Source organism: Somniosus microcephalus, chromosome 8 (assembly GCF_052327205.1).
Source record: "Somniosus microcephalus isolate GS21.2 chromosome 8, FLI_Smic_1.0, whole genome shotgun sequence".
Taxonomy (NCBI): Eukaryota; Metazoa; Chordata; class Chondrichthyes; order Squaliformes; family Somniosidae; genus Somniosus; species Somniosus microcephalus.
In genome coordinates this window covers 189,484,418-189,511,479 of record NC_140994.1, presented here as the reverse complement: position 1 = coordinate 189,511,479, position 27,062 = coordinate 189,484,418, and the positions used below count along the sequence as shown (strand labels likewise).

Below are 27,062 nucleotides of genomic sequence, written 5' to 3'. Positions count from 1 at the left end.
TCAGTGGCTGTAGCGCCACTGGCTGCGCCTCCCGCGATATTCAGCAGGGGCGCTAATGGTGGCGTTAGCCTTTTGCGCTGCGCCGCCACCGATGACTTCATCGGAGTGCGCAACGCCCCATTCGCGCCCCGATCGCGATATTTGGTAGCGAACGCCGCTGTAGCACCGTTCGCTACCCGCGCCCGGTTCACGGGGCCTTGCTGCGCCGGCAGAGGCGCAAGTTAAGGTGGAGGTGCGGGGCGGCCGCTTTTTTGGTGGCCGCCTGCCAGCACCTCCGTCCCCGGCCTCCTGGTTCTCCCCCCCCCCCCCCCCACGGCATTGCCGGCTGTTTCCCAAGAGCCCGGCCCTTCTCCTTGGTGCCGGGCTCTTTTACCGGCACTCGCGATCGGGGCTCGTGCTGCTGCAGGCCCCTCCCCCTTAACAGTGGGAGGAAGGCCTGCAGTACCGCAGCGTGCCGTGCCGCAGCGTGTGGCGCTGCGGCACGTAGCGCTGCGAAATTCACTTTCAGCGCCCTAAGAGGGACGCGGAGCGCCTCGAGCCGCGCCCCGTCTCCCTCTAGGGGCACTTCAACTGAATTTGCGGCGATCGCGGCGCAAATTCCAGTGCCCAGGCGAACTTTGCGCCGCTTGGGCGCCTCAGGCCAATTTCTATGCCTGGAAGTCTTGTACAGTCAGCAGCCTTTTTTTACATTTCTGCATTCCCCAATTTTCTTCCCCCTTTCCTTCTTTCAGCTTGACTTTGCTAGCAGTATTCAGATACCTACATTGTGGACCTACAATGTCAGCTGACTAGGTTACCTGACTTTGGAGGCCATCACACAAAGCCTAGCCATATGGATGGCCACATACACATGCATTTTCCAGCAAGTGCCACTGGGCAGCTAGCTGTAGGAACAATTAGTAATTGGGTGGAAGGTAGGAGACAAAAAACTGGGATAAAGGGAATGTAATCTGATTAGCTGGATGTAACAAGTGGCACTCCCCAGTGATCTGTACTGGGGTCTCAGCTTTTCACTATGTACATCAATGACTTGGATAAAGGAATAGAGAGTTGCATATCCAAGTTTGCAGATGGCACCAAGTTAGAAGGTACAGCAAGTTGTATCGATGAGAGCAGGAAGTTACAAAGGGTTATAGACAGATTAAGTGAGTGAGTAAAACCGACAGATGGAGTTCCACGTGGGAAAGTGTGAGGTCATCTACTTTGGATCTAATAAAGACAAGTTGGAATATTTTCTTAACAGAGAGACTAGGAACTGTGGAGAAGCAAAGGGATTTGGGTGTCCAGGTACACAAAGCGCCAAAACCACGTGCACAGGTACAAAAAGGCGAATGGAATATTGACCATTATCTCAAGGGGGCTGTAATACAAAGGGGAGGAAGTTATGCTTCAGTTGTAATGAGCCTTGGTCAGGCCCCATATGGAGTACTGCATTCAGTTTTTGGCAGCGCACCTCAGGAAGGATATATTGGCCTTGGAGGGAGAACAGATTCACCGGAATGATGCCAAGGCTTATAGGGTTAAATTATGAGGATGGGTTGCATAAACTTGAGTTTGGAAGGTTGAAGGGTGATCGAAAGTTGTTCAAAATGATAAAAAGGATTCAATGAGGGAGTAGATGCAGAGAATCTGATGGGGGAAATCCAGAATAAGGTGGGGTTAAACCTAAAATTAGAGCTAGGCCATTGAGTGAAATGAGGAAGCACTTTTTCCAGACAGAGTGTAGTGGAAATCTGGAATTCTCTTCCCCCCCCCCACCCCCCCCAAAAAGGCTGTGGATGCTGGGTCAATTGAAATTTTCAAGACTGAGATTAACTGATTTTTATTAGGTAAGGTCAAGGGATATGGATCAAAAGGTGGGTAAATGGAGTTGAGGCCAATTACCGCCCCATCAGTCTATTCTCAATCATCAGCAAAGTGATGGAAGGAGTCGTCGACAGTGCAATCAAGCAGCACTTACTCACTAATAACCTGCTCACTGATGCCCAGTTTGGGTTCTGCCAAGACCAGTCGGCTCCCGACCTCATTACAGCCTTGGTCCAAACATGGACAAAGGAGCTGAATTCCAGAGGTGCGGCGAGAGTGACTGCCCTTGACATCAAGGCAGCATTTGACCGAATGAGGCATCTAGGAGCCCCAGTAAAACTGAAGTCAATGGGAATCGGGGGGGAAACTCTCCACTGGCTGAAGTCATACCTAGCATAAAGAAAGATAGTTGTGGTGGTTGGAGGTCAATCATCACAGCCCCAGGACATCGCTGCAAGAGTTCCTCAGGGCAGTGTCCTAGGCCCAACCATCTTCAGCTGCTTCATCAATGACCTTCCTTCCATCATATGGTCAGAAATGGGGACGTTCGCTGATGTCTGCAGTGTTCAGCGCCATTCACAACTCCTCAGATATTGAAGCAGTCCATGCCCGCATGCAACAAGACCTGGACGACATTCAGGCTTGGGCTGATAAGTGGTAGGTAACATTCGCGCCACACAAGTGCCAGGCAATGACTATCTCCAACAAGCGAGAGTCTAACTACCGCCCTTTGACATTCAACGGCATTACCATCACCGAATCCCCCACCATTAACATCCTGGGGTCACCATTGACCAGAAACTTAACTGGACCAGCCACATAAATACTGTGGCAACAAGAGCAGGTCAGAGGCTAGATATTTTGCGGCAAGTGTCGCCTCCCGACTCCCCAAAGCCTTTCCACCATCTACAAAGGCACAAGTAAGGAGTGTGATGGAATACTCTCCACTTGCCTGGATGAGTGCAGCTCCAACAACTCAAGAAGCTCGACACCATCCAGGACAAAGTAGCCCGCTTGATTGGCACCCCATCCATCACCTTAAACATTCACTCCCTCCACCATCGGCATACCATGACTGCAGTGTGTACCATCTACAGGATGCACTGCAGCAATTCGCCAAGGCTTCTTCGGCAGCACCTCCCAAACCTGCGACCTCTACCACCTAAAAGGACAAGGGCAGCAGGCGCATGGAAACACCACCACCTCCAACTTCCCCTCCAAGTCACACACCATCCTGACTTGGAAGTATATCGCCGTTGCTTCATCGTCGCTGGGACAAAATCCTGGAACTCCCTCCCTAACAACACTGTGGGAGTACCTTCACCACACGGACTGCAGTGGTTCAAGGCAGCAGCTCACCACCACCTTCTCAAGGGCAATTAGGGATGGGCAATAAATGCTGGCCTTGCCAGCGATGCCTAGATCCCATGAACAAATTTTTTAAAAAGGTACAGATCAGCCATTAGTTGTAACAGGCTGGAGGGGCTACTCCTGTTGCTATGAACAAGAACTGAGGCGGTTTTTTCCCCTTTCTGACCTGGGGCACTAAAACCAACTATAGTGTCCCTGTTGCACACAAGGTTGAGATCAGCTAACCCAGCACATTCTGCGCATCAAACCTGGGACCTGTCTGGTCTGTACCAAACAGTATCATACCAGGGCAGTCAGCAGTTTTCAAGTCTTCTCATGCCGAACGTTTCTGTTTGGTTGATGTGAATGTGATAATCTTCAATGGTGCTACTGTCTCCTTGAAGACTGGATCCGATCTACCCCGGGAGAGTCGGACCTTTCCCCAAGGCTTGCCCAAACGTACTCCAAAAATGCACCAGAGCTTCAACTGTCCCTTCACCCTTACGTTGCCTTGTCACTCATCGTGTCAAATTACAAGATTAGGCAGCAGGTAGTTATTAGCATTATACAGTACACACTTCCTTTGCAGCAGCCCGTTAATTGAAGGCCAAGCGACAAGAAAAATTATTACACATCAATTGAATTAACTCTATAAATTCGATACCATAGTAATGCACCCCCAAGAGTTTGTGTGCTTTCATTTTATAAACCAAGAGCAAATTGCATTTTTAATATTGAAGAGTCACTGAATGGCTGCAGCTTTATCATTTTAGATAAACTCTTTAACGAAGAGTTGGGCAATTGCTTGGACTGTAGAAATTCACAATGTAGGCTTTTATCAAATAAATGAGCAGGATCACATCATCTCACATGAATTCCATCAGATACACCAACTAGCTGGTAAAGCACGTACCTCATGTTCTAGAAACAATGCCTTCAGCTGACCCCTTGACCAGTAATCCAGTGCATAGGCCAGGAGTTTCATCGACAGTGTATTGACTCGCAGGAAGTTGCCAACAAAAACAACTCTATTTATTTTCTGCAAATAAAAAGTATAAAGTGGTGAAACAAGGGTTTGAGTCACCAGAATATAAAACTATGGAAGCCACTGGCATTCACAAAGCATAGCAATCCAAAGTTACATGTGTTTGAATAAAATAGTGCTCTGCTTATGGATGCACTTATCGTCCCTATTCCAAGAAAGCAAGAAGAGCTGATTAAGCAAGCAAAAGGTTTTCGTCTTGCAAGGTAACGCTTTAATGTAAATACTTTTGTCATCTCAATCTGCTCTCAACACCATGGCCGGGATTTTGCTCACCTCGGCGGGTCCGGTGCGGGCGATGGCGGGTCGCGGCCCTGCTGCTGGCTCCATCCCACTGTCTAAAATGAATTTATGTTGCTAGGGCTTGTTAAGCCCGCCCAACGAGTTTCCCGGGCCAATTAGAGGAAGCAGGTCTGGTGACGTCATTCATGACGCGTCTTCAGCCGGTTTCCTTAAAGGGACCATGGCCAACTTTCTTTTGACATTTGTGCTGTCAGTGTTCTACAGCATTGAAGTGCTGCAAACACTGACAATCACTGCACAGAGGTGCACGGCTGCACCCAGGTTTTCTCATGACTTCCCCCATACACTTATGGAGGGAGTCCGAGCACGCAACGAGGTCCTCTTCCCTTCCGATAGGCAGAAGGCACATCCCCAGGAGACCAATGCAGCCTGGTTGCACATTGCAGAGGAGGGCACAAGCAGGGATGTGGTCAGCAGGACCTGGGTGCAGTGCTGCAACCATTTCGTCTCAGTAGGTCACAAAATGTTAGTACAAAGCCACACTCAACTTCATCCTACTGTGCCTCTCATCACATCCCCATCATTCTGCCTTCCCTACTCCTGCACATCCTTACTCACACCAACTTACTTTGCACCTCCACCCATCCCTCTATCTCTCTCTCTCTACCTTATCACATCCCTAACTCATGAGCCACCCCTCTCACTCACCCTCATCCTAGTGCAATCATACCAACTAACAACACACAAGGGTAGCCACTTGGGTGGTTTAGCCAATGTTTATGTAAAGTTTCTATTAATATGCTGTCAAACATAAAAATCTTTATTTTCAACACTTTCTGGTCTTGGACAGATTTGTGTGCACCTTTGGAAGTGGCTTAGTGAGTTGCAGTGAATGGTGAGACATAACAGTACCCCCCGCAATGGTGATGAGTGCGAAAGGAATGGCTTGGTGATTGTAGGAATGTTTTATGGTGTTGGTGTGGGGTGGTGCAACCTGGCGCATCATGCGGCAGCCAGGGTGTACAGCGTAAAGTTACGTAGATCTGGCCATGGGGAGGCCATCCCTGGCCTCCTGGGCAGCAATGTGGTCAGGTGCTGATGCCCTCTGTCTTGTGCAGCACCAGCTGATTGCAGAGAAGGTTGGTGTTGTTGTTGGTGCTACTGGTGTGCCTGGTGCTGCTGGTATTGGGGCTCATCATGGTGGGATTCTGAGGACCAAAACTTGAGACAGTGTAAACGGCACCCATGCTGATGGAATAGATGGCAGGTGCAGTACAGATGACAGAAGCGATCGGTCAATGGTGAGCGAGGTAATGAGGTGAGACTGGATGGAGACTTGTGGAAAGACTTGCAGCATGTTGAATCTGTTGTGGAAATGCAGTGAGGAACAGCTTGTGGCTGAGGAAAGTGATCTCTGTCAGGTGGGAGCTTTTACTGTACATTTGAAGCTGTCAAGTAATCAGCTGGAGCAATGGCCACTGAACTCCCGCCTCAGGTTGACAGACGTGGTCACCGAACAGCATGGTTCCCGTGGCCATGAAGTTCAAGTTAAAAAGTAAGGTAAAAAAGCCTGTTAAGGTTCTGGTAAGTACATTATAATGAGTTTAATTGGGTCGCCCGCCGCTGCATATCAGGTCTGCTCAGTGCTGACAGACCCGACAGTGGGAAAGGTGCGTTCCTGACCCGGTCAAAAAAAACCACTTACCCACCCAACCCACCACTGATACCCCAGAAAATTCCGGCCCGTGTCTTTTTCTGCTTCTGACCATAATGTGCAAATTAGCTGATCCATGAGAACACACAAAATATTTTAAATTGGACACTTTCAAATGTACTTTCCAGGATTTCCACCTCCAGGAGCTCTTTAAAGTAAAAAACGTTTTTGTGCAACAAAAAAAAGGATCATTGGGCTTTAAGCAAACAGACCAACTGAAAAAAAATTAGATAAATGATCAATCTGATATTCTTTCACCCTGCTTGTATCTAAAGTTTGAATCAGACTGAAGAGCACAGGATAATCTTACAAACCTCACCACTTGCAAGAGTTTGTTTAGTTGGAGGACATTTTGCAAAGGTGAACCAGGCTCCAACAGTATCATTAAGCAATATTGTTTTTATTATTCATTCTTGGAATATGGGTGTCGCTAGCAAGGCAAGCATTTATTGGGTTAGTATTAAGGGTTGCCAAATATAAACAACTTGAACTAATTAACAACACAAAGTGTCTGCCTTTTTAAAATGTGGATGAACATGTCTGTTGAATTGGAGTTAGGATGGCTCGTCGCTTTACCCATGTGCACCTTTACTGAAACTACAAGTATTTCACCAAATACAGTAGCTAAGGTTCCACTTAAACTGAAGTTTATTAAAACACTCTTATATAGTCTAATAATACAGATGTCCCATTATTCAGAAGTATATCGCTGTTCCTTCATCGTCGCTGGGTCAAAATCCTGGCACTCCCTCCCTAACAGCACTGTGGGAGTACCTTCACCACACAGACTGCAGCGGTTCAAGGCGGCGGCTCACCACCACCTTCTTGAGGGCAATTAGGGATGGGCAATAAATGTTGGCCTTGCCAGCGACGCCCACATCCCATAAACAAATTTAAAAAAATTAAATTACTGGACAAAGTGCAGAATTAGGTAGTTTGGTTGGGGAAAAAGAGTAACGACAGTACAGGGCAAGGAAACAGTTAATTTATCATTGCTGAACGATGCGATGCCTCTGTGCTTTCATAGCCCTGTACAATGCTGCTTGATCTTCATGTCACAAGGCAGCACTGTAAAGAAGCCGAAAGTACAGAGAATCTAAGGTTTTTTCACAGCTTTTGATGGTTATTGAGACTCGAGAAAATCATTCTCCTGCATAGCTTCTCTTGCTCCAAATGTGTGCAGTTTTTCCTGTCGGGATACATTAAGATGAAGTGTCAGCTTGGCATCCTCACTCCCAAGTCAGAAGGTTTTGTATTTAAGCCCCATTTCAGGACTTGAGCACTTAATCCAGGCTAACATTCCAGTGCAGTACTGAGGGAGTGCTGCATTATTAGCAACACCTTGCGCTAATTAACTGCCATACTTCAGGTGAGACATTAAACTGAGGTGTTGTCTCCTGTTCAAGACGATGTTGAAGATATCACGGCAAGGAAAGGAGTATTGTGTTCTTCCAGCATCTTGGCCAACATTCTTTCTGAACGACCCTTCAAAAATGATTTTAATGTCCCCCCCCCTCCCTTAAGCAGTGGGCACTTGTTTGTGTGGCCAGGTTTGCTGGACCGTACACCAGCTTACTCAAAATAGGTAATTCTTCCCTCAACCACCACCACCAAAAATCAACTAGATTAACTGGTCATTCATCTCACTGAGTTTGTGGGACTCTGCTGTGCGCAAAGTTGTTTCCTGCATTCACCTACACAACAACAGTGAATGAGATTCAGAGTAATTAATTGTCAGGAATGTCTTGAGATGTGATATCGAATTATAGAAAAGCAACTTATTAGTTAGGTAACGTGACATCAAAGAATCAGTAAATGTTACACTACTAACACATCCTTTTATTCACACATTTTCTCCCAATATTACACTACATGCATCCAGATCAAGAGATTCTTGCCTCAAAAGCTGTATGCATTCAACTATTTTAAGTTTGTTTCCCGTCAATTTGGTTCCGATCGCAAAATGCATTACTCTCGAATGCATGAACCGAGCAGACGCACATGCAGAATCCCCTCCCCCCTTACGGCATGTGGAATGGCGAGCACAGGAGACTTTCCCCCTAGAATGGGAACTACAATAAGCAGGTTATTGAAGGAGGTTCATCGGTATAACATCCAACTCCGTCGGTACGCAACTCATTGTGTGTGTACTTCTTATAAATACACAACCCGAAGCACTGACGGAGGACTGGTTTAGACTGAATTACTAATGGATAACCTACAGGAAACTTTGGTTTATCCGGAGGTTAACTGTCCGGAATGCTCGAGCCACCGGCAAAAATCAGGAGCCGTTTCGTTAGTTTTTTTTTCTTTTCATTGCTTTTTTTTTCACCAGTCAGGCTCTGCAAGGTCTCGCTGAAGCTGTTGCTAAGCTACAGAGACGCTTGCAAGGTACGGCCAACTGTTTAGAAGCTGTTGCTAAGCAACAGGGTTTGTTGCCAGATACGGAACTCAAAATCTCCGTATGTTTCAACATTAGCGCTGGTTTGTCCGGCAGTTTTGATGGGACGGCAACAGCGCGGTCCCGTCGGTGCCAGATAGCACAAAGTTTCCTGTATTTAGCTGTTGGTCTGTACATAACAAACCCAGAAAATATTGATCTTCAGACTTTATTATCCAATTTTGTTAGTTATGTTGCGTATGCTTGAATAAATTAACATTTGTCCTAAAATAGCTGCACACACTTTGGTACACTTTCAAAACATGGAGAGCTTCTTCTTCTCATGACAATAATTTTGATTATTGAGACATTAACAAATACAATTTAGATTGAACTAATATGAAAATACATTTTAATATCAGAAGCACCAATAAAAATGTCTCCAGTTTCATTGCTGCCACAGTAAAATATGGATTTCCATATCACTTATTAACAATCTATAGATACAACAGAAAGGCAATATAAGCAAATTGATGTAGTCATCATATGATTTTATCATCCCTTAAGGAGTAAATATAAAACATGAAACCAAGATCGGTTATACTTTGCTATGATTAAATTGATTAAGTAATTACACTCGTTAATAAGTTACATTCTATAAGTATATAGAAGTACCCAGAGTGAAACAGTTAGTGGTGAACTGTAGTGAACATTATTGAAGAGCTTGATGCCAAAGATGCTTCTTCCTCTGCAAGTTCTGCCAGCATTTGTTATAACCCTCAACAGCAGAACACAACTGCCCAAAGTGATACAGAAAATCTAGGATGTCAAATCAACAAAGCACAATTAAATGGCTGAAAGGTTACCTTTATGATCTTATTAAAGCAACTTACCTGCAGTATTACATGAAATAATTCAGCAAATAAGGGCCAAACTTGCAGATAGCTTTAAAAATATTACCAGCATAAAAGCAAACAAGACTTAACAGAAATTTGCCCAATTAAATATGGTGGTTCTGGCCTCACTCAGAGGAGTTCCACAATATACACAGTATAGTATTGCCAACCTTCATCTAAGAAACAATCAATCAACTACTGACTGAGCTGCTATACCTCATTCAGTGCACACATTCGGGCTATGGATCCTATGTTGTTTGTGATAGTGACCAAGGTAGCTCTTGCTAGGTCTTCTTTGCTGACTGAATCTCGCTTCTCCCTGCAAATCATGTTGCCAAAGCTACAAGACAAAAGAGTGAAATATTACTCATTCAGGAACCCACATGGTTTTTATCGCCAGGTACATATCAGAATAATACTGAGCAAGGAGAACCAGACTTTCACCTCTTCTTTCCCCTTCCTTCTTGGTGTGCACTATAAAGCCCATATACATCTATTCGTATGAGTGCTACAGAAATGTAAGTTATTACACTACAACTAAACAAAATCACCCTTTTTACTACATTTTCTCCTGTCCCCAAGCTAGAATCCTTGTTGGGGTATGATTCTGCAGGTGCTGGGCTGTGGCACACTCTGATACCCAAGCCCAAGCAGTCATTATACATGCGTGAGCCTCAAAAGGTGAGCATCAATGTGCTATTGAACTGTTGGGGGGGGGGGGGGGGGGGGGGGGGGGGGGGGTGTCCAGAGACTAGCCCAATTCCCACAGATGGGCATGGTCAGCAGGGATTGCTGGACAGTAATCAAAAGTTGGAACCATGGCTGACACAGGGGTGCTCAGGCTAATTGTAGCACGCCGACACCCGCTGAAGCCAAGGTCAGCTAATTTAGTGCAGACCCGCAATCTTCCTGGTCTGTATGGCTCAGCTTCACACCGGGTAAACTCGACGAGATATCAGGGAGCTTTCTCTGGTATTAGAACATTGGAGGCAGTGGCCAACTAAATCCACATAACCAATAGTTGCAATCATTACAAATCAAAAACAGAATTTGGACTTGTTAACTTCAGAAGGGCAAAATTAAGCAATTTCTACTATTCTGATCACCCTGGACCTTGCATATTTGTGGTCATTATATTCTCATTTTCATAATGGCCGCAATCACAGTTTGTGACCAACGATGCAATACTTATTAGATTAATAAAATTTGTGCGTCTACAGTTTAATATTTTAAACTGATCTGCTGAGTGTGTACTCTTCAAATATGGTTTCTTTGATTTTTCATTTTAATTAAAAATTGATTTAAAAAGTTGATTTATTGCACCTGCCACGACTGGCCTTGTGTTCGTCCCTGCAACGTATACAATGGTGGTGAAGCATTCGCAAACACTGTCATGGTAATGAACTTTAATAATTTCAAACCAATATTTAAAATATTCCATGGAGATAAAAATGAAAAGTGCAGAAATAAAGACAGCAGGTGCTAGAACTAAACAGTGGGTGTGTCAACATCTCAAACAGCAAAGACAGGCTGACATTTCTGAAAATCCAAATACACCATCAGATGTTTGTTGAGACTTAAAAAAATAAATAAATAAATAGGAGCAGGAGTAGGCCATTTGGCCCCTCGAGCCTGCTCCGCCATTAAATAAGATCATGGCTGATCTTCTACCTCAACTCTACTTTCCTGCACTATCCCCATATCCCTTGATTCCCTTAATATCCAAAAAATCTATCTATCATTGTCTTGAATGTACTCAATAACTGAGCCTCCAAAGCCCTCAGGGGTAGAGAATTCCAAAGATTCACCACCCTCTGAGTGAAGACATTTCTCATCATCTCAGTCCTAAATGGCTGACCCCTTCTTCTGAGTCTGTGACCCCTGGCTCTAGTACGATAGCAAAATACTGCAATGTTGGAAATCCGAAATAACAACAGAAATATTCCATGGAGATAAAAATGAAAAGTGCAGAAATAAAGACAGCAGGTGCTAGAACTAAACAGTGGGTGTGTCAACATCTCAAACAGTTTTGAAGAAGGGTCCAACCCGAAACGTCAACTCAAATTTCTCTCCACGGATGTTGCCTGACCTGCTGAGTTTTTCCAACATTTTCTGTTGTTACCCCTGGCTCTAGACTCCCCACCCAGGGGAAACCTCTCATTCTTCTAAACTCTAGAGAATATAGGCCTAGTCTACTGAATCTCTCCTCACAGGACAATCCCCCCAGCCCAGGAATCAGTCTGGTGAACCTTCGTTGCACTCCCTCTATGGCAAGTATATCTTCCTTAGGTAAGGAGACAAAAACTGTACACAATACTCCAGGTGTGGTCTCACCAGGGCCCTATACAATTGCAGTAAAACGTCTTTACTCATATACTCAAATCCTCTTGTAATAAAGGCCAACATACCATTTGCTTGCTGTACCTGCAGGTTAACTTTCAGTGATTCGTGTACAAGGACACCCAGGTCCCTCTGAACACCAACATTTCCCAATCTCTCACCATTTAAAAAACTCTGCTTTTCTATTTTTCCTACCAAAGTGGATAACTTCACATTTCTCCACATTATATTCCATTTGCCATGTTCTTGCCCACTCACTTAGCTTGTCTATATCCCTTTGAAGCCTATTTGTATCCTCCTCACAACTTACATTCTGATCCAGTTTTGTATCAACAACAAAACTTGGACATATTACATTTGGTCCCTTCATCCAAATCATTGATATAGATGGCGAATAGCTGAGGCCCAAGCACTGATCCTTGCGGTACCCCACTAATTACAGCCTGCCAACCTGAAAATGACCCGTTTATTCCTACTCTCTGTTTTCTGTCCGTTAACCAATCCTCAATCCCATGCTAGTAGATTACCCCCAGTCCCATGAGCCAAATTTTGTTTAATAACCTCTTGTGTGGCACCTTATCGAATGCCTTCTGAAAATCCAAATACACCACATCCACTGGGTCCCCCTTATCTATTCTGCCAGTTACAACCTCAAAAAATTCTAACAGATTTGTCAAACACAATTTCCCTTTCATAAATCCATGTTGACTCTGCCCAATCCTATTATTATTTTCTAAGTGCCCTGTTACCACGTCCTTAATAGATTCTAGCATTTTCCCTACCACTGATGTCAGGCTAACTGGTCGGTGTTCCCCGTTTACTCTCTCCCTCCTTTCTTAAATAGTGGGGTTACATTTGCTACATTCCAATCCACGGGAACTGTTCTAGAATCTATGGAATTTTGGAAAATGACAACCAATGTATCCACTATCTCTATAGCCACCTCTTTTAAAACCCTAGGATGCAAGCCATCAGGTCCAGGGGATTTATCGGCTTTCAGTAACAATTTCTCCTGTACTATTTTTACTAATACAAATTTCTTTCAGTTCCTAATTCTCACTAGACCCTTGGTTCTCCACGATTTTCAGGAAGTTTTTTACATCTTCTTCCGTGAAGACAGACACAAAGTATTTGTTTAATTTCTTTGCCGTTTCCTGATTCCCCATTATAATTTCTCCTGTCTCAGCTTGTAAGGGACCCACATTTACTTTCGCTAATCTTTTCCTTTTTACATACCTATAGAAGCTTCTTCAGTCTGTTTTTATGTCTCTCGCTAGTTTGCTCTTATAGTCTACTTTCCCTTTCTTTATCAATTTCTTGGTCCTCCTTTCTTGAATTCTAAAATCCTCCCAATCCTCAGGCTTACTACTCTTTTTGGCAACATTATAAGCCTCTTCCTTTGATCCAATACTATCTTTAACTTCTCGTGTTAGCCATGATTGAACCACTTTTCTTGTGGGGTTTTTATGCCTTAAAAGGAATGTATATTTGTTGTAAATTATGTATTAATTCTTTAAATGCTAGCCATTGCTTCTCTACCGTCATACCTTTTAATGTAGTTTCCCAATCTACCTTAGCCAACTTACCCCTCATACCTACGCAGTTTGCTTTGTTTAGATTTAAGACCCTAGTTTCGGATTTAACTAAATCACTTTCAAACTCAATATAAAATTCTATCATATTATGGTCACTCTTCCATAAAGGCCCCTTTACTACAAGGTTATTAATTAACCCTTTCTTGTTGCACAATACTAGATCTAAATTAGCCTGTTCCCTAGTTGGTTCCTCAACATACTGATCTAGAAAACTATCTTGCATACATTCCATGAATTCGTCCGCCACACTATTACCGCAAATTTGGTTTGCCCAGTCTATATGTAGATTAAAGTCCCCCATGATTACTGTATTAACCTTGTTACATGCGCCTCTAATTTCCTGATTTATACTCTGCCCTACATTACAACTACTGTTTGGGGAGTCTATAAACTCCCACCAATGTTTTCTGCCCCTTGCTGTTTCTTAGCTCCACCCAAACTGATTCTACTTCTTGATTTTTGGAGCTAAGATCCTTTCTCTCTACTGTCTTTATCTCATCCTTTATCAGGACTACCCCGCCTCCATTTCCATTTTTCCTATCTCTTCTAAAAGTTAAGTATCCTGGAATATTTAGTTCCCAACCTTGGCCACATCGCCGTAATGGCTATTAGATCAAACGTGGTTGTCCGGGATCACAATGCTCTCCACAAACTCCCACATGCTGCAGTTGCAGCACACCACCTGCACGGCCATCCCGATATGATCTTGTTTTATTTAATTAAATTTGTAATTTGGTAACTAAGTTTACAGTGTAGTTTCTTGACTACTTACTTGATCTAGATTAATTTATGGGTACTGAAATTAAATATCTACCTGTAACACAAAGCACTACAAGCAGTGTGGGCAAAAAGCAGCAACTCCTTCCCCCTCTTCTCCAAATTCCTAAATAAAACACCCACTGTTTAAGTACACTCCGTTTTAATCCCGCTCTGTGCAGACCGGTTTATTCTTATATACTCTAGGAGCCTCACCCAATTTACAAGTGTTGACTCAGCTCCCCTGCTCCTGGTGATTAGCACCTATTCAAGACAAACACTTACAGCTGACTGACAGTTAACTACCACTGGCAGGCAGCTTCTGTTAACTACAGTTTTTAAAGTTCTAGGTTAAACTCAAAATGTTACACTAAATTTCACTTTTTGCATCTACTACTTACCCAATACTTACCAGAAATTCCCACTCTTTCCAAATTCCCAAATAAAACACTCTATTTAAGTACACTCCATTTTAATCCCGCTCTGTGCAGACCGTAGTTCTCCTATACATTTCAGCTGAGACCCTTCAGCAGATGTGTATTAACATTCCTCTCCTGTACATTTTTAGCCTTCTCTATTCTTACTAAAATCACTAAGAATTCTTCTTGAAAAAAGTCAACGTAGCTTACGTGTATTGTTATTGGAGAAAATGATTAATTGCAGAATGACATCCTGCAAAAAATCCTCTGAATTTTTGTATGCAGTGTAAATTATTGCTCGAGTACTGTAATGTTGCATAGAAAGTTGCAGAGATACTGGTTTCTGAGTTATCAAAGAGCTCAAAAATCAATTGTTGCAATAACCACTCCTTAACCCAATCCTGCACTTATACCTACCTGGATGCAACTGCCCATCCCGGCAAACCAAACCTATCATAGTCTCCTCCATAGATGTCCCGCACTAGTTTATCAGCCATAGTGCTGTCACCCTTTGATGCCATTTCAAGGGCTTCATCAAAAGTCTCACAACCTGTAAGCAAGCAGCAGAGGCCCAGGAAGGTTCCACCTCCTAAGCTAAAATAAAAAACAAAGAGTTAACACCCGAGGCAAGACTGGCATTTTAAATTAGTAATCTGAACATTTGAAAGTAAACTAACGTTCTTGGTTTTTAGTTCTTTCTTACTTTCATCTGAGGTTTGACATTTGTCAGCTCACATTGGTTTGAACAGGGTCCCATCATACCCATTGGTTTTGGCTACTTTCATACATGAAATCCTGTGTGGCTGGAAGTGCTTTCATGTTAATGCCGTTATGTTACAGGTACTGGTTTGACACCAGTATCTGCTTAGAGCAGTGTGGAGTAGGGGCACAAAATTATTTTGCCAGATGCACATGGTTGTCTGGTGAGGCAAAGCCAAACTCTACACAGGTGTGCTTACACATACAAATGTGCACCCCTTTGTTCCCTGGTGTCCAAATGCAGGCTACGTTTTTAATGCTAATGAAGGTTCAAAGTGATGGACCATTACTTCTATTAAAATGTTTAAAAATGAATTATTAAACACTCTTGGGGAACTGACAAAATGCCCGAGGACGTGCTCACTTTGCAGTTGTTACATTTGTACTGCAACTGGTGTGATGCCAAAGCAGCGAGAAACTACCTCCTCGAGGTGGTCTTAGCACATCAGCCCAAAAGCTGTTGTATACCTGGGTCGTAATAATAGTGAACAAAATCATCTATGTAAGTATGAAAAGTCTCATCAGTTTGGGCCATGGTCCCTTACTTGTGTGAGGCAAGAAAGCTACAGATACACATAACAGGAGAGTATTAACTGGTCTTAAAATTATTGCTCTCATTGATAATCAGAGGGATGTGGAGTGACAGAATGGATAGGGGTGAGGAGGGGGGGGGGGGGTCACACTGCAGATGCTGTGAGCAATGCCATAAGAGATGCACTAATGAACACACACACACAGAGTTTGCTTTACATAGGGTCTGTGACTAGAGTAAACCATTATTCTAAAGAGCTATTATGATGTAGGAATGCAAGGTTCACCAGATTATTTGACAAAGTAAATTATAGAAACACAATCATCACATCAAGTTACTGCAGTAAAAATTTACTGCAAACATCTTAACATTTTACCTTGTTCCAGTTACTCTCTTATAATGGTCCTTTGAATATACAGCTAATATGCTGACTCCTGAACCAATGTTCACCACAAGCAAAGGGTAGGGGTCATCGAGGTTGAAAGGCATCTTCTGGCATTTCTCAGGGTCGGAGGCATTCTCAAAGTAATAACATTCTGCCTGGCCATTAAAGCTGAGAGAGTCAATGTGCAAAAGGCCATTGACCAGGCAGTCCAGTTCATCCAGTTTGTGTAACTGCAGATTACCAATCTGAAATAAACAAAGTCCATTAGTGTCACTGGAAGGCGAGTACACACTTAAAGAAAGACAATATTAATATCCACCATTTCTTTCAGAATAAGAAATCATTTGCTTAATTTTTATCAATTTTATGACTGATATTCTCTGAAATGAAGCAAACAGAGAACAGTAAGTTACTCTTGCTTAATTTTAGTGAACCTTAACCGCAGTGTATAATCCTGTACAGTGAACAGCAATTGACACAGTTTGGTACAATGTTGATTCCCATAAAATAAAATAAATGTTAAGGAAGAATGACTACCGATGGTACTACAGGAAACTTTTGTTTAACTGGAGGTTAAATGTCCGGAAAGCTCTATCTACCGGCAAAATTCAGGAGCCGTTTCCTGTAAGTTTTTTTTACTTCTCGTTGCTTTTTTTTCCAGTCAGGCTCTGCAAGGTCTAGCTGAAGCTGTTGCTTAGCTACAGAGACGCTTTTAAGCTGCGGCCGACTGTTTTGAAGCTGTTGCTAAGCAACAGGGTTTGTTGATTCATATGGAGCTCAAAAGCTCCATATGTTTTAATATTAGCGCTGGTTTCTACAGCAGTTTTGATGGTACGGCACCAGCTCGGTCCAGTCAGTGCCGGATACCAGAAAGTTTCCTGTATCAGCATCTGGTCCCTTCCCAAATGTTGGGAGAAGTAAAAACAAAAGTAAACAAGCGGCTCGTGCACACCTCCCGGCACCAATTATAATGGTACTGCCAGAGATATCGGTGCGGTCATTTAAAAATGGTGTCTGGCACAAGAAACCATCTAAAAAATGGAAGATAACAAAGGAAAAAAGTTAGAAAATGCCTTTTGTCCACTTCATAAGAACCATTATTTTTAAGAAACTTTGTGGAACAATACATTATACATCACTTGGTGTACGAGTATAAACACCAGAACATGGGAACAATTTCAGCTAATGCACTTTGGTGTTGTGTGATATTTTAAATTTAGCACCTCAAATTGCTCCACAACTACCACGTGCACCAGGGCCTGAACTGTAACCACTACTATTTCACCCTGGCGTTATACGGCTCAAAATGCTTCCAGAGTCAACTCATGTAGATGACTGGAATCTATAATGTACTGCTGACTGTGCTTCACATTTCAAGTGTATATAGTACAATTATTATGCTTTACTGCAACAACTTGCATTTATATAGTACCTTTAAAATAGAAAACAGTCTCAATTTGTTTCACACAGGTGTAATCGGACAAAAATGGAGGCAGAGGCAAAGGAGGAGGAGATATCAGGCGTGGTGACCAAAGGCTTGGTTGAAGGAGAGTTTTAAGGAGGGTCTTAAACAAGGGGGAGGGGGATGTGGAGAGAACAAGGAGTTGAGAGAGGGAATGTCAGAGTATGGGGCCTAAATGGCTGAAGACTTGGCCGCCAATGGTAGGGAGAGAGGATACACAAAAGGTCAGAGTCAGAGGAGCTAGAAGTTTTTGGTGGGGAGGAGGGTGCGAGGAAATAGATTATAGCGATAGGGAGGGTTGAAGCCATGAAGGATTTTAAACATGTGGTAAACCACTTTTATCGTTCACTATCGTTACACTATGGTTATCACTGTTTACACTGTTGTGTCACTACACAAGGTCACCTCGTCACGCTGTTATACTTGGGCTGACCACAGCTGACTCCGCCCATGGCTCCGCCTGCTTGCCCAGGTATAAAGGTGGTCGACTGGCTGGTATTCCTCCTTGTTGGACCCGATCGCCCACGAGGGTGGGCTCTGTTATTTAGCCAATAAAAACCTATAGTTACTATCTTAACTCGTCGCTTTTCATTGGATGAATTGATAGGTATATCAAAACATAAGGTTGAGAATCAATGTAAGTTAGTAAGGAGAAGGGGCGATAAGGTGAGCAGGACCTGGTGTGGGATAGGATACAGACAGCAGAGTTTTGGATCAGCTGAGGTTTATGGAGAGTGGAAGATACAACACTGGTATTCACTATCAAAGTAAAATAACTACAATTTTTATACCAATAAAAATGATTTTCTGAAAGGGTAGGTTATTGTATAATTCTGTATTATCTAAAATGCATCACCCCACTTACTTCACTTCCAACTGAGAATGCACTGTGCTTCAATTCCGAACAGTATAATCCATGTCTCCATTTGTGTGACACAAAACATTCTCCCCGCCACCCCCACCAAACAGGTTGCTCTAATGATCCTTCAAACTGTCAGAATTGCTGCACAGAGCAATGTTCTCAGTGCACAGCATGGTCCCAGCACACTATAAACTGCACTGCAATTGCCTACTTTCAGAGCACAGCTAGTTATTTGCAAACTATTCCTATTACGTAGTGGGCCGTGGTCACTTTAAATTATTGATGAGACAAGGTGCCAAGGCTTAAATTGCAGGACAAGAGGGAATGAGAGATATATATCAGGAAGTGGAAGGTTGGTGATGCCTTGGTTGGGTTTTAAACACCTGTAGGATGCATGATAAAAAGTGTGCTGGAAGAGAGTGTGGGAGAGAATCAGCACTGTGGTGTTGTAGTACAGACTAACTTGGGCTCCCTTCTAGCCTTCCCACTGGGATTGGTGAATTTACCCTTGTAAGTAGTTCCACAGTTTCGAGGACCCTGGGAAAAGATTAGTGCAGAGAACTAGCAGCGCTATTTCCATTGTACACAATACATTTTACATAAGTGCATTGCATTTTCTAATTTTCCTCCCCAACGCCCTTCCCTTTCTCCCCTGAAGGTACAAATTCTGTGGTACAACACTGTGGGTACCAGCAGCCCCCTCGTACTTCATTCAAGTGGTCATTTATAAAGGCATTGCACCCAAGCCTGATCACCCAACACCCACAAATGTGACCACCCACAGATAGTGATGAATATACTTTTTTTAAACTAAAACCATTCTTATCCGCAACAATACAGTATATCTTTATCATTAGCATGTGCTTACCGTACGAAATTCTTCTTCAAATTTATAAGCACCCCCTCCAGTGGCACAAAGCACTGTGTGTAGTGTTGAAAAGTTCTTGTCTCTTCCCATCTGAATAAAGGTAGGTAGGTCGTGTGTAGGAAATCGGATAAAGTGTAGGTTTCCCTTGCGGCCACAAAGCGTCAAGTCTTTGAGCTCAAGGTGCACATCTCGGATGCCCGTGGACCCATAGGCAACGTTCGACACTAAATACTTGCGAATACTTTTTAGGCTTTCTACCTCTTCTTCCTCCTCCTCAGCTGTAATATCAATTGGCTCGAAATAAACCAATTTCACCAGTGTTCCACCAATGTCCATTCCAAACCACGGGAACGCTGCAAAGAAATGGCAAAATATGTTAGATTGAAAATCAAATAGATTCCAGAAAAAAAACCCACACACAATGCTGATCAGCAGGACAAATTTAGAGAGAAATGGTTTAAGACAAAAAAGGAAGCACGTTAAATCAGTCCTTCAATAGGAGTTTTACATAACTACAGCATTAATGTGAAATTCAATTTGATCAGTATAACTGCAAATCTTTTAGTCGCTATTAAGCCTGGCACTACTGTTACAAGGACTCCATCTTTTCCATTGTGCATATTTATGAGGGACTGAAAGTTTTATGGTCTTTCTTCTCAACACTTCAGCTATTTTAAAATCACTAAATCAGTTTACAGTGTACAGTTCAGTGAAGCGATTCGCAGTTTAATTACCGTACAATTACTGGTACTGTGTGTGTGGAACATTGCGCAGTTAAATATCTGGGCATGTAGTTAAAGTATACCAATCCTCTCAACTGCACCTTTGGGATGGCAAAATGTTCATCCTAGTCCGATCTCCATCAAGGACAGCATTTTAAGGTAACCAGCTGTGCGCACTGTCTCAAGACCATAAAGGGGGTAATAAACTAATGCACTTTACCCTATGGTTTACTCATAGATAAGCAAACCATATGAAAATTATATAGGGCTTTGGTGAGAGCATACCTGGAGTACTGTGTACAATTTTGGTCTCCTTACCAAAGGAAAGATATACTTGCCTCAGAGGAAGTGCAACAAAGGTTCACCAGATTGATTCCTGGGATGAGAGGGTGATTCCTGGGATGAGGGGGTGATTCCTGGGATGAGGGGGTGATTCCTGGGATGAGGGGGTGATTCCTGGGATGAGGGGGTGATTCCTGGGATGAGGGGGTTGTCCTGGGATGAGGGGGTTGTCCTATGAGGAGAGATGGAGTAGATTGGGCCTATACTCTCTGGAGTTTAGAAGAACGAGAGCTGATTGAACCGTATAAAATTCTGAGGGGATTGACAGGGTAGATCCCAAGAGGTTGTTTCCCCCTGGCTGGAGAGTCTAGAACTAGGGGCCATAGTCTCAGGATAAGGGGCCGGCCATTTAGGACTGCGATGAGGAGAAATCTCTTCACTCAGTTGTAAATCTTTGGAATTCTCTACCCCAGAGAGCTGTGGATACTCAGAAGTTGATTTTATTCAAGAATGAGAGCGATAGATTTTTGGACACTAAGGAAATCGAGGGATATGGGGATAGTGGAGTGGAGGTAGAAGATCAGCCATGATCTTATTGAATTTTGAAGCATGGCCTACTCCTGCTAAGAACATAAGAAATAGGAGCAGGAGTAGGCCAATCGGCCCCTCGAGCCTGCTCCGCCATTCAATAAGATCATGGCTGATCTGATCCTAACCGCCAATCTCTATCAGAACTATCTCCTGAAACTAACAGAATTAGACACAAAATAGGAGCAGGATCAGGCTACATGGCCCCTGGGCCCGCTCCGCTACCCACAGGGCCATGACCGATCCGAACCTAGACTCATGTCCAAATTCCTGCCCGCTCCCCGTAACCCTTAATTCCCTTTACTTCTAGGAAACTGTCTATTTCTGTTTTAAATTTATGTAACGATGTAGCTTCGACAGCTTTTTGGGGCAGCATATTCCATGGACCTACCACCCTCTGAGTGAAGTAGTTCCTCCTCATCTCAGTTTTGAAAGAGCAGCCCCTTATTCTAAGACTATGCCCCCTAGTTCTAGTTTCACCCATCGGGAACATCCTCCCCGCATCCACCCGATCCAACCCCTTCACAATCTTATATGTTTCAATAAGATCGCCTCTCATTCTTCTGAACTCCAATGAGTAGAGTCCCAATCTACTCAACCTCTCCTCATATGTCCATCCCCTCATCCCTGGGATTAGCCGAGTGAACCTTCTTTGTACTGACTCGAGAGCAAGTATGTCCTTTAAGTATGGACACCAAAACTGTACGCAGTATTCCAGGTGCGGTCTCACCAATACCTTGTACAACTGAAGCAATACCTCCCTATTTTTATATTCTATCCCCCTAGCAATGAAAGCCAACATTCCATTGGCCTTCTTAATCACTTGCTGCACCTGCATACTAACCTTTTGAGTTTCGTGCACCAGGACCCCCAGATCCCTTTGTACTTCAGTACTTTCCAGTTTCTTGCCATTAAGATAATAACTTGCTCTACGATTTTTCCTGCCAAAGTGCATAACCTCACACTTTCCAGTATTGTATTCCATCTGCCAAATCTCTGCCCACTTACTTAGCCTGTCGATGTCCCCTTGCAGGTTTTTTATGTCCTCCTCACTCACTACTTTCCCTCCCATCTTAGTATCATCTGCAAACTTTGATATGTTACACTCGGTCCCCTGCTCCAAATCGTTAATATAGATTGTAAAGAGTTGGGGACCCAGCACTGACCCCTGCGGAACACCACTAGTTACTGATTGCCAGTCTGAGAATGAACCATTTATCCCAACTCTCTGCCTTCTGTTAGATAGCCAATCCTCTATCCATGCCAGAATATTACCCCCAATCCCGTGATTTTTTATCTTAAGCAATAATCTTTTGTGTGGCACCTTGTCAAATGCCTTTTGGAAGTCTAAATACACTACGTCCACTGGTTCCCCTTTATCCACCCTATATGTTACTTCCTCAAAGAACTCCAGCAAATTTGTCAAACATGACTTCCCCTTCATAAAACCATGCTGACTTTGTCCTATTAAATTATGATTATCCACATGTCCTGTTACTGTCTCCTTAATAATGGACTCCAAAATTTTACCTACCATAGATGTTAGGCTAACCGGTCTATAGTTTCCAGCCTTCTGTCTACTGCCCTTTTTAAATAAGGGTGTTACATTAGCAGTTTTCCAGTCTGCCGGGACCTTTGCTGAGTCCAGGGAGTTTTGGAAAATTATTACCAATGCATCCACAATCCCTACCGCCACTTCCCTCAAGACCCTAGGATGTAAGCCATCAGGTCCAGGTGATTTATCCGCCTTGAGTCCCATTATTTTACCGAGTACCACTTCCTTAGTGATTTTGATCGTGTTTAGCTCCTCCCCCCCATAGCCCCCTGTTTGTCCAGTGTTGGGATATTCTTAGTGTCTTCTACTGTAAAGACTGATACAAAATATTCATTCAGTGTTTTTGCCATCTCCATATTTCCCACCATTAATTTCCCGGTCTCATCCTCTAAGGGACCAACGTTTACTTTAGCCACCCTTTTTCTTTTTATATAACTATAAAAACTCTTACTATCTGTTTTTATATTTTTTGCTAATTTACTTTCATAATCTATCTTCCCTTTCTTAATCAATCTTTTTGTTATTTTTTGCTGTCTTTTAAAGTTTTCCCAATCCTCTATTCTCCCACTAGATTTGGCTACCTTATATGCCCTTGTTTTTAGTCGAATACTATCCTTAATTTCTTTACTTAGCCACGGATGGCTGTCTTTTCTTTTACACCCTTTTCTTCTCAGTGGAATATATATTTTTTGGAAGTTGTAAAATAACTCCTTAAATGTACACCACTGATCATGTATCGTCTTACCCTTTAATCTATTTTCCCAATCCACTCTACTCAATTCCGCTCTCATACCTTCATAGTCTCCTTTATTCAAGCTCAGCACGCTTGTTTGAGATCCAACCTTCTCACCCTCTAATTGAATATGGAATTCAACCATGTTATGATCACTCATTCCAAGGGGATCCTTTACTAGGACATTTTTAATTAATCCTGTCTCGTTACACAGGACCAGATCGAAGGTTGCTTGCCCCCTGGTCGGTTCAGTTACATACTGCTCAAGAAATCCATCCCTAATACACTCAATGAACTCATCCTCAAGGCAGCCCTGCCCAATTTGATTTGTCCAATTAATATGATAGTTAAAATCCCCCATAATTATAGATGCTCCCTTATTACAAGCCTCAACTATTTCCTGATTGATACTCAGTCCAACCGAGTTGCAACTGTTAGGAGGCCTATAGACTACACCCACGTGTTTTTTTCCCCCTTATTATTCCTTATCTCCACCCAAACTGTTTTATTATCCTGATTTTTGACCCAATATCATTTCTCTATTAGTGATTCCTTCCTTTATTAACATAGCCACCCCACCTCCCCTTCCTTCCTGCCTGTCCTTCCTGATCGTTAAATAACCTGGTATGTTTAATTCCCGGGCATTGCCGCCCTGCAGCCATGTTTCTGTAATGGCCACAAGATCATACCCATATGTAGTTATTTGTGCCATTAACTCATCTATTTTGTTACGAATGCTACGTGCATTCAGATAGAGAACTTTCAAAGATGTTTTGTGACACTTAGTTCCTGCTTTTGCCCTTTTTATTACTTTACCTTTTACTCCATACCTTCTGCCCCTTCCTGACACGCTCTGGTTTTTAATTTCCCCACTGCTACCTAAGTCTATGACCTTCTCTGTTGTCATTTTTATTATTTGCTCTCCTATTTCTTATGTTCTAAAAGAAATACACTTCCTGCTAAAAGTTGGACGTTTGATGTGATGGTTACATAGCACCATTTGGCTTTATCAAGGTCCTAGCTTGTGCAACAGAGGAAATGAGAGAGAGAGAGAGGAGAAAAATTAAAGAATGTGTGTGTGAGAGAAATAGAATGAAAATGTTAAAGCTTTCTTGTTTTTTGAATACTGAGAGAGGCACATTGTTCGAAAGGTAATAACTGCACTGCCTGACATAGCATTTAGAAAAGAAACCCTATGTTGCTGCTCAATTTACTTAGCATAATGGGGGGGGGGGGGGGGGGGGGGAGAAAGAAACATACTTAATACTTAAATCAATACTACTTTAATATTGCAATTCACCTGCGACACTTCTGCATTATCACCTCAAAATTGCTTCCACCATTATCACAGCCACAGGCAGCCCTGTAACCACTAGTATTTCACTCAAATGATATAGTTCAAAATGCTCAACAGACACGACCCAGTTCGGATAGACAAAATCTATAATTGAATGGCTGTGTCTTTCGCAGCCCAATGAATACGCTATGAAAGTGTCTTCTACCATTCTGCTTCATCAAAATCTTAGTCACAATACTGGAATCGACTTTTTAAGTGATTGGATATAATTTCTGGGACACAAATAGTTCTTCCTGAGGAATGTGTAGATATGAACAAGGTATGTGGAGACTGATTACCATTTGCACAACTGTATGTTGCACAGCACACATGGAAGTTTGAATGACGAGTGTCTATTTCTCCAGTGTTCCGTGGCTGCGTTGCTGGTTTGAGCTTGGCGGGTGCAGTCTCCCTTTTGCTCTGTGTCCACTGTTGCTTCTCCCTACCTTTGTCTTTCACATTCATGTTCTTCATTACCTCTATTGCTTCTCTTTCCCACTCCTTCAATCCTTCCCCTTTAAATGTTCTGCTTCCTACATTTTATGTTCATTTTCATTTTACTACCCCAAATCAATCCTGCCTTATTTCCTTAGGTTCTCTTCCCTCCACCCAACAACTACCCCCCACCTCACCCAACCCCATCCACCTCCCATAAGATCTACAAGAATGTTTCTTTCCTTTGAAGGAAATTTGCAGAAATAAAAAGGCAAACAAAAAGAAAAATGGATAGAAAGTACAAAACTGGTAAAAATATAAAATATAAACAAGCAGAATACTTCCAAACAAAAATGGAAATGAAAAAAATATTTAAAAGATTTAAAAGAGCAAAAAGACAGTGAATGAAATATTAAAAAGGTGAAAGAAAAAAAGTGATAAGATGAAAACTTAATGTATAAAGCACTCACAAACCCATGAGGATCAAAAAGAAATCAAACACGCAAACATTCTGGTAGAAGATAGTATGAACAGCATCACAAAAATTTGAGCCCTGGAATATAAATTATTCCGTCACCACAGCAGTTACTATATAAGCTTTGGTGTGGAGATGCCGGAGTTGGACTGGGGTGGACAAATGTAAGAAGTCACACAACACCAGGTTATAGTCCAACAGCTTTATTTGAAATCACAAGCTTTCGGAGTGCTGCTCCTTCGTCAGGTGAAGTGGAGAAATGCATAAAGACACAGCTTATATAGTCAGAGAATCATGTCAGATGTTTACAGGTAACCTTTCCAACTGCCATTTATCGCACCTCGGCAGAGAGATAATCACAGCAGTCAAAGGTGTGAATGGTGTCCAAACAGGTCACCATTCACACCATTTCCCTGACTGACCTGTTTGGACACCATTCACACCTTTGACTGCTGTGATTATCTCTCTGCCGAGGTGCGATAAATGGCAGTTGGAAAGGTTACCTGTAAACATCTGACATGATTCTCTGACTATATAAGCTGTGTCTTTATGCATTTCTCCACTTCACCTGAAGAAGGAGCAGCGCTCCGAAAGCTTGTGATTTCAAATAAAGCTGTTGGACTATAACCTGGTGTTGTGTGACTTCTTACATATATAAGCTTTAGCATGCATGGCACGTTGCCACAATAGACCACACAGTGCAATACGGAACTGCTCCAGCCCTCAACAAAATGAGTATGAATTGATCAGAGAAGAATAAAAACTGATGTTTGTCAACAGTACACCAGGAACCATCTGAGTTGGTGACACTCAAACCAAATCTTCCACTCAAGCAACTTATGCAAATTAGGCAACAGAATTTAAAATTTCAGAACTACTCTTGGTTTGGTCTGATTTATTACAGTTTATATTATTGAAAGGATATCCTACCTTCTTTAACCTGGCTCCTGTAATTCAAGTGCTCATCAAGGCAGCACACTAGTTAAATTATCTAATGTGCTAATCAGAGAAGACAAACGAGGGAACGATCGGGTGCCTCATCCCACACCAGTATCTGCTAATTAACCAACTCCAGCACAGAGTATTCCATGAAAATTAAACAAAACACAATTTACAGGTCGCAGTGAACAGGAGCGCAAGGAGGAATCAGAAAGATTCCATCTCACAAACAAACACACACTGACTGTACCCTCCTGTAGTATACAGTAGTAACATTTATTGGAACCACATGTGGAAATATGAGGAAGGACTGTATAAACACATTGGGCCTGATTTTCGGCTTGTGTGGGAAATGGTCGGATTTCCCCGAATGTGGGGTTTCTGACACACATAAAAAAGTGTCAGCCAGCCCCACGCAATTTTCCCTCAATTGGCCAATTAATTCCCAGCATGTGGGAAGCCTTGCTAATTGTCTAAATCGAGTCAGGAATCCCCACAGTATGATGTCATCATTCGTGGTGCTTTCAAGGTCCATAGCAAGCACTGCATCATCTGAAGGCTTCCAAATGAACCACAGGATGGCATAAG

General features: G+C 42.8%; 1 protein-coding gene across 3 annotated transcripts in view; it reads right to left on the bottom strand.

The window, feature by feature from the left end:
• The window catches only part of LOC147113968 (pantothenate kinase 3), a 71,387-nt gene that overhangs the window by 17,883 nt on the left and 26,442 nt on the right, over positions 1–27,062 (bottom strand). For 2 of the 3 annotated variants that reach the window (XR_015079325.1, XM_085995424.1), the window contains exons 2-6: positions 19,410–19,762; positions 16,209–16,462; positions 14,959–15,135; positions 9,648–9,771; positions 4,070–4,195 (exon numbers count right to left, since the gene is read on the bottom strand). Coding sequence is in view for 2 of the 3 variants with exons in the window: in XM_085995424.1 (XP_085851550.1) it covers positions 4,070–4,195; positions 9,648–9,771; positions 14,959–15,135; positions 16,209–16,462; positions 19,410–19,762 (1,034 nt within the window). In the remaining variant the exon portion in view is untranslated. Of the gene's footprint in view, positions 1–4,069; positions 4,196–7,261; positions 9,355–9,647; positions 9,772–14,958; positions 15,136–16,208; positions 16,463–19,409; positions 19,763–27,062 lie in introns of those variants that run through there. The other variant, XM_085995425.1, reaches the window with a different exon arrangement.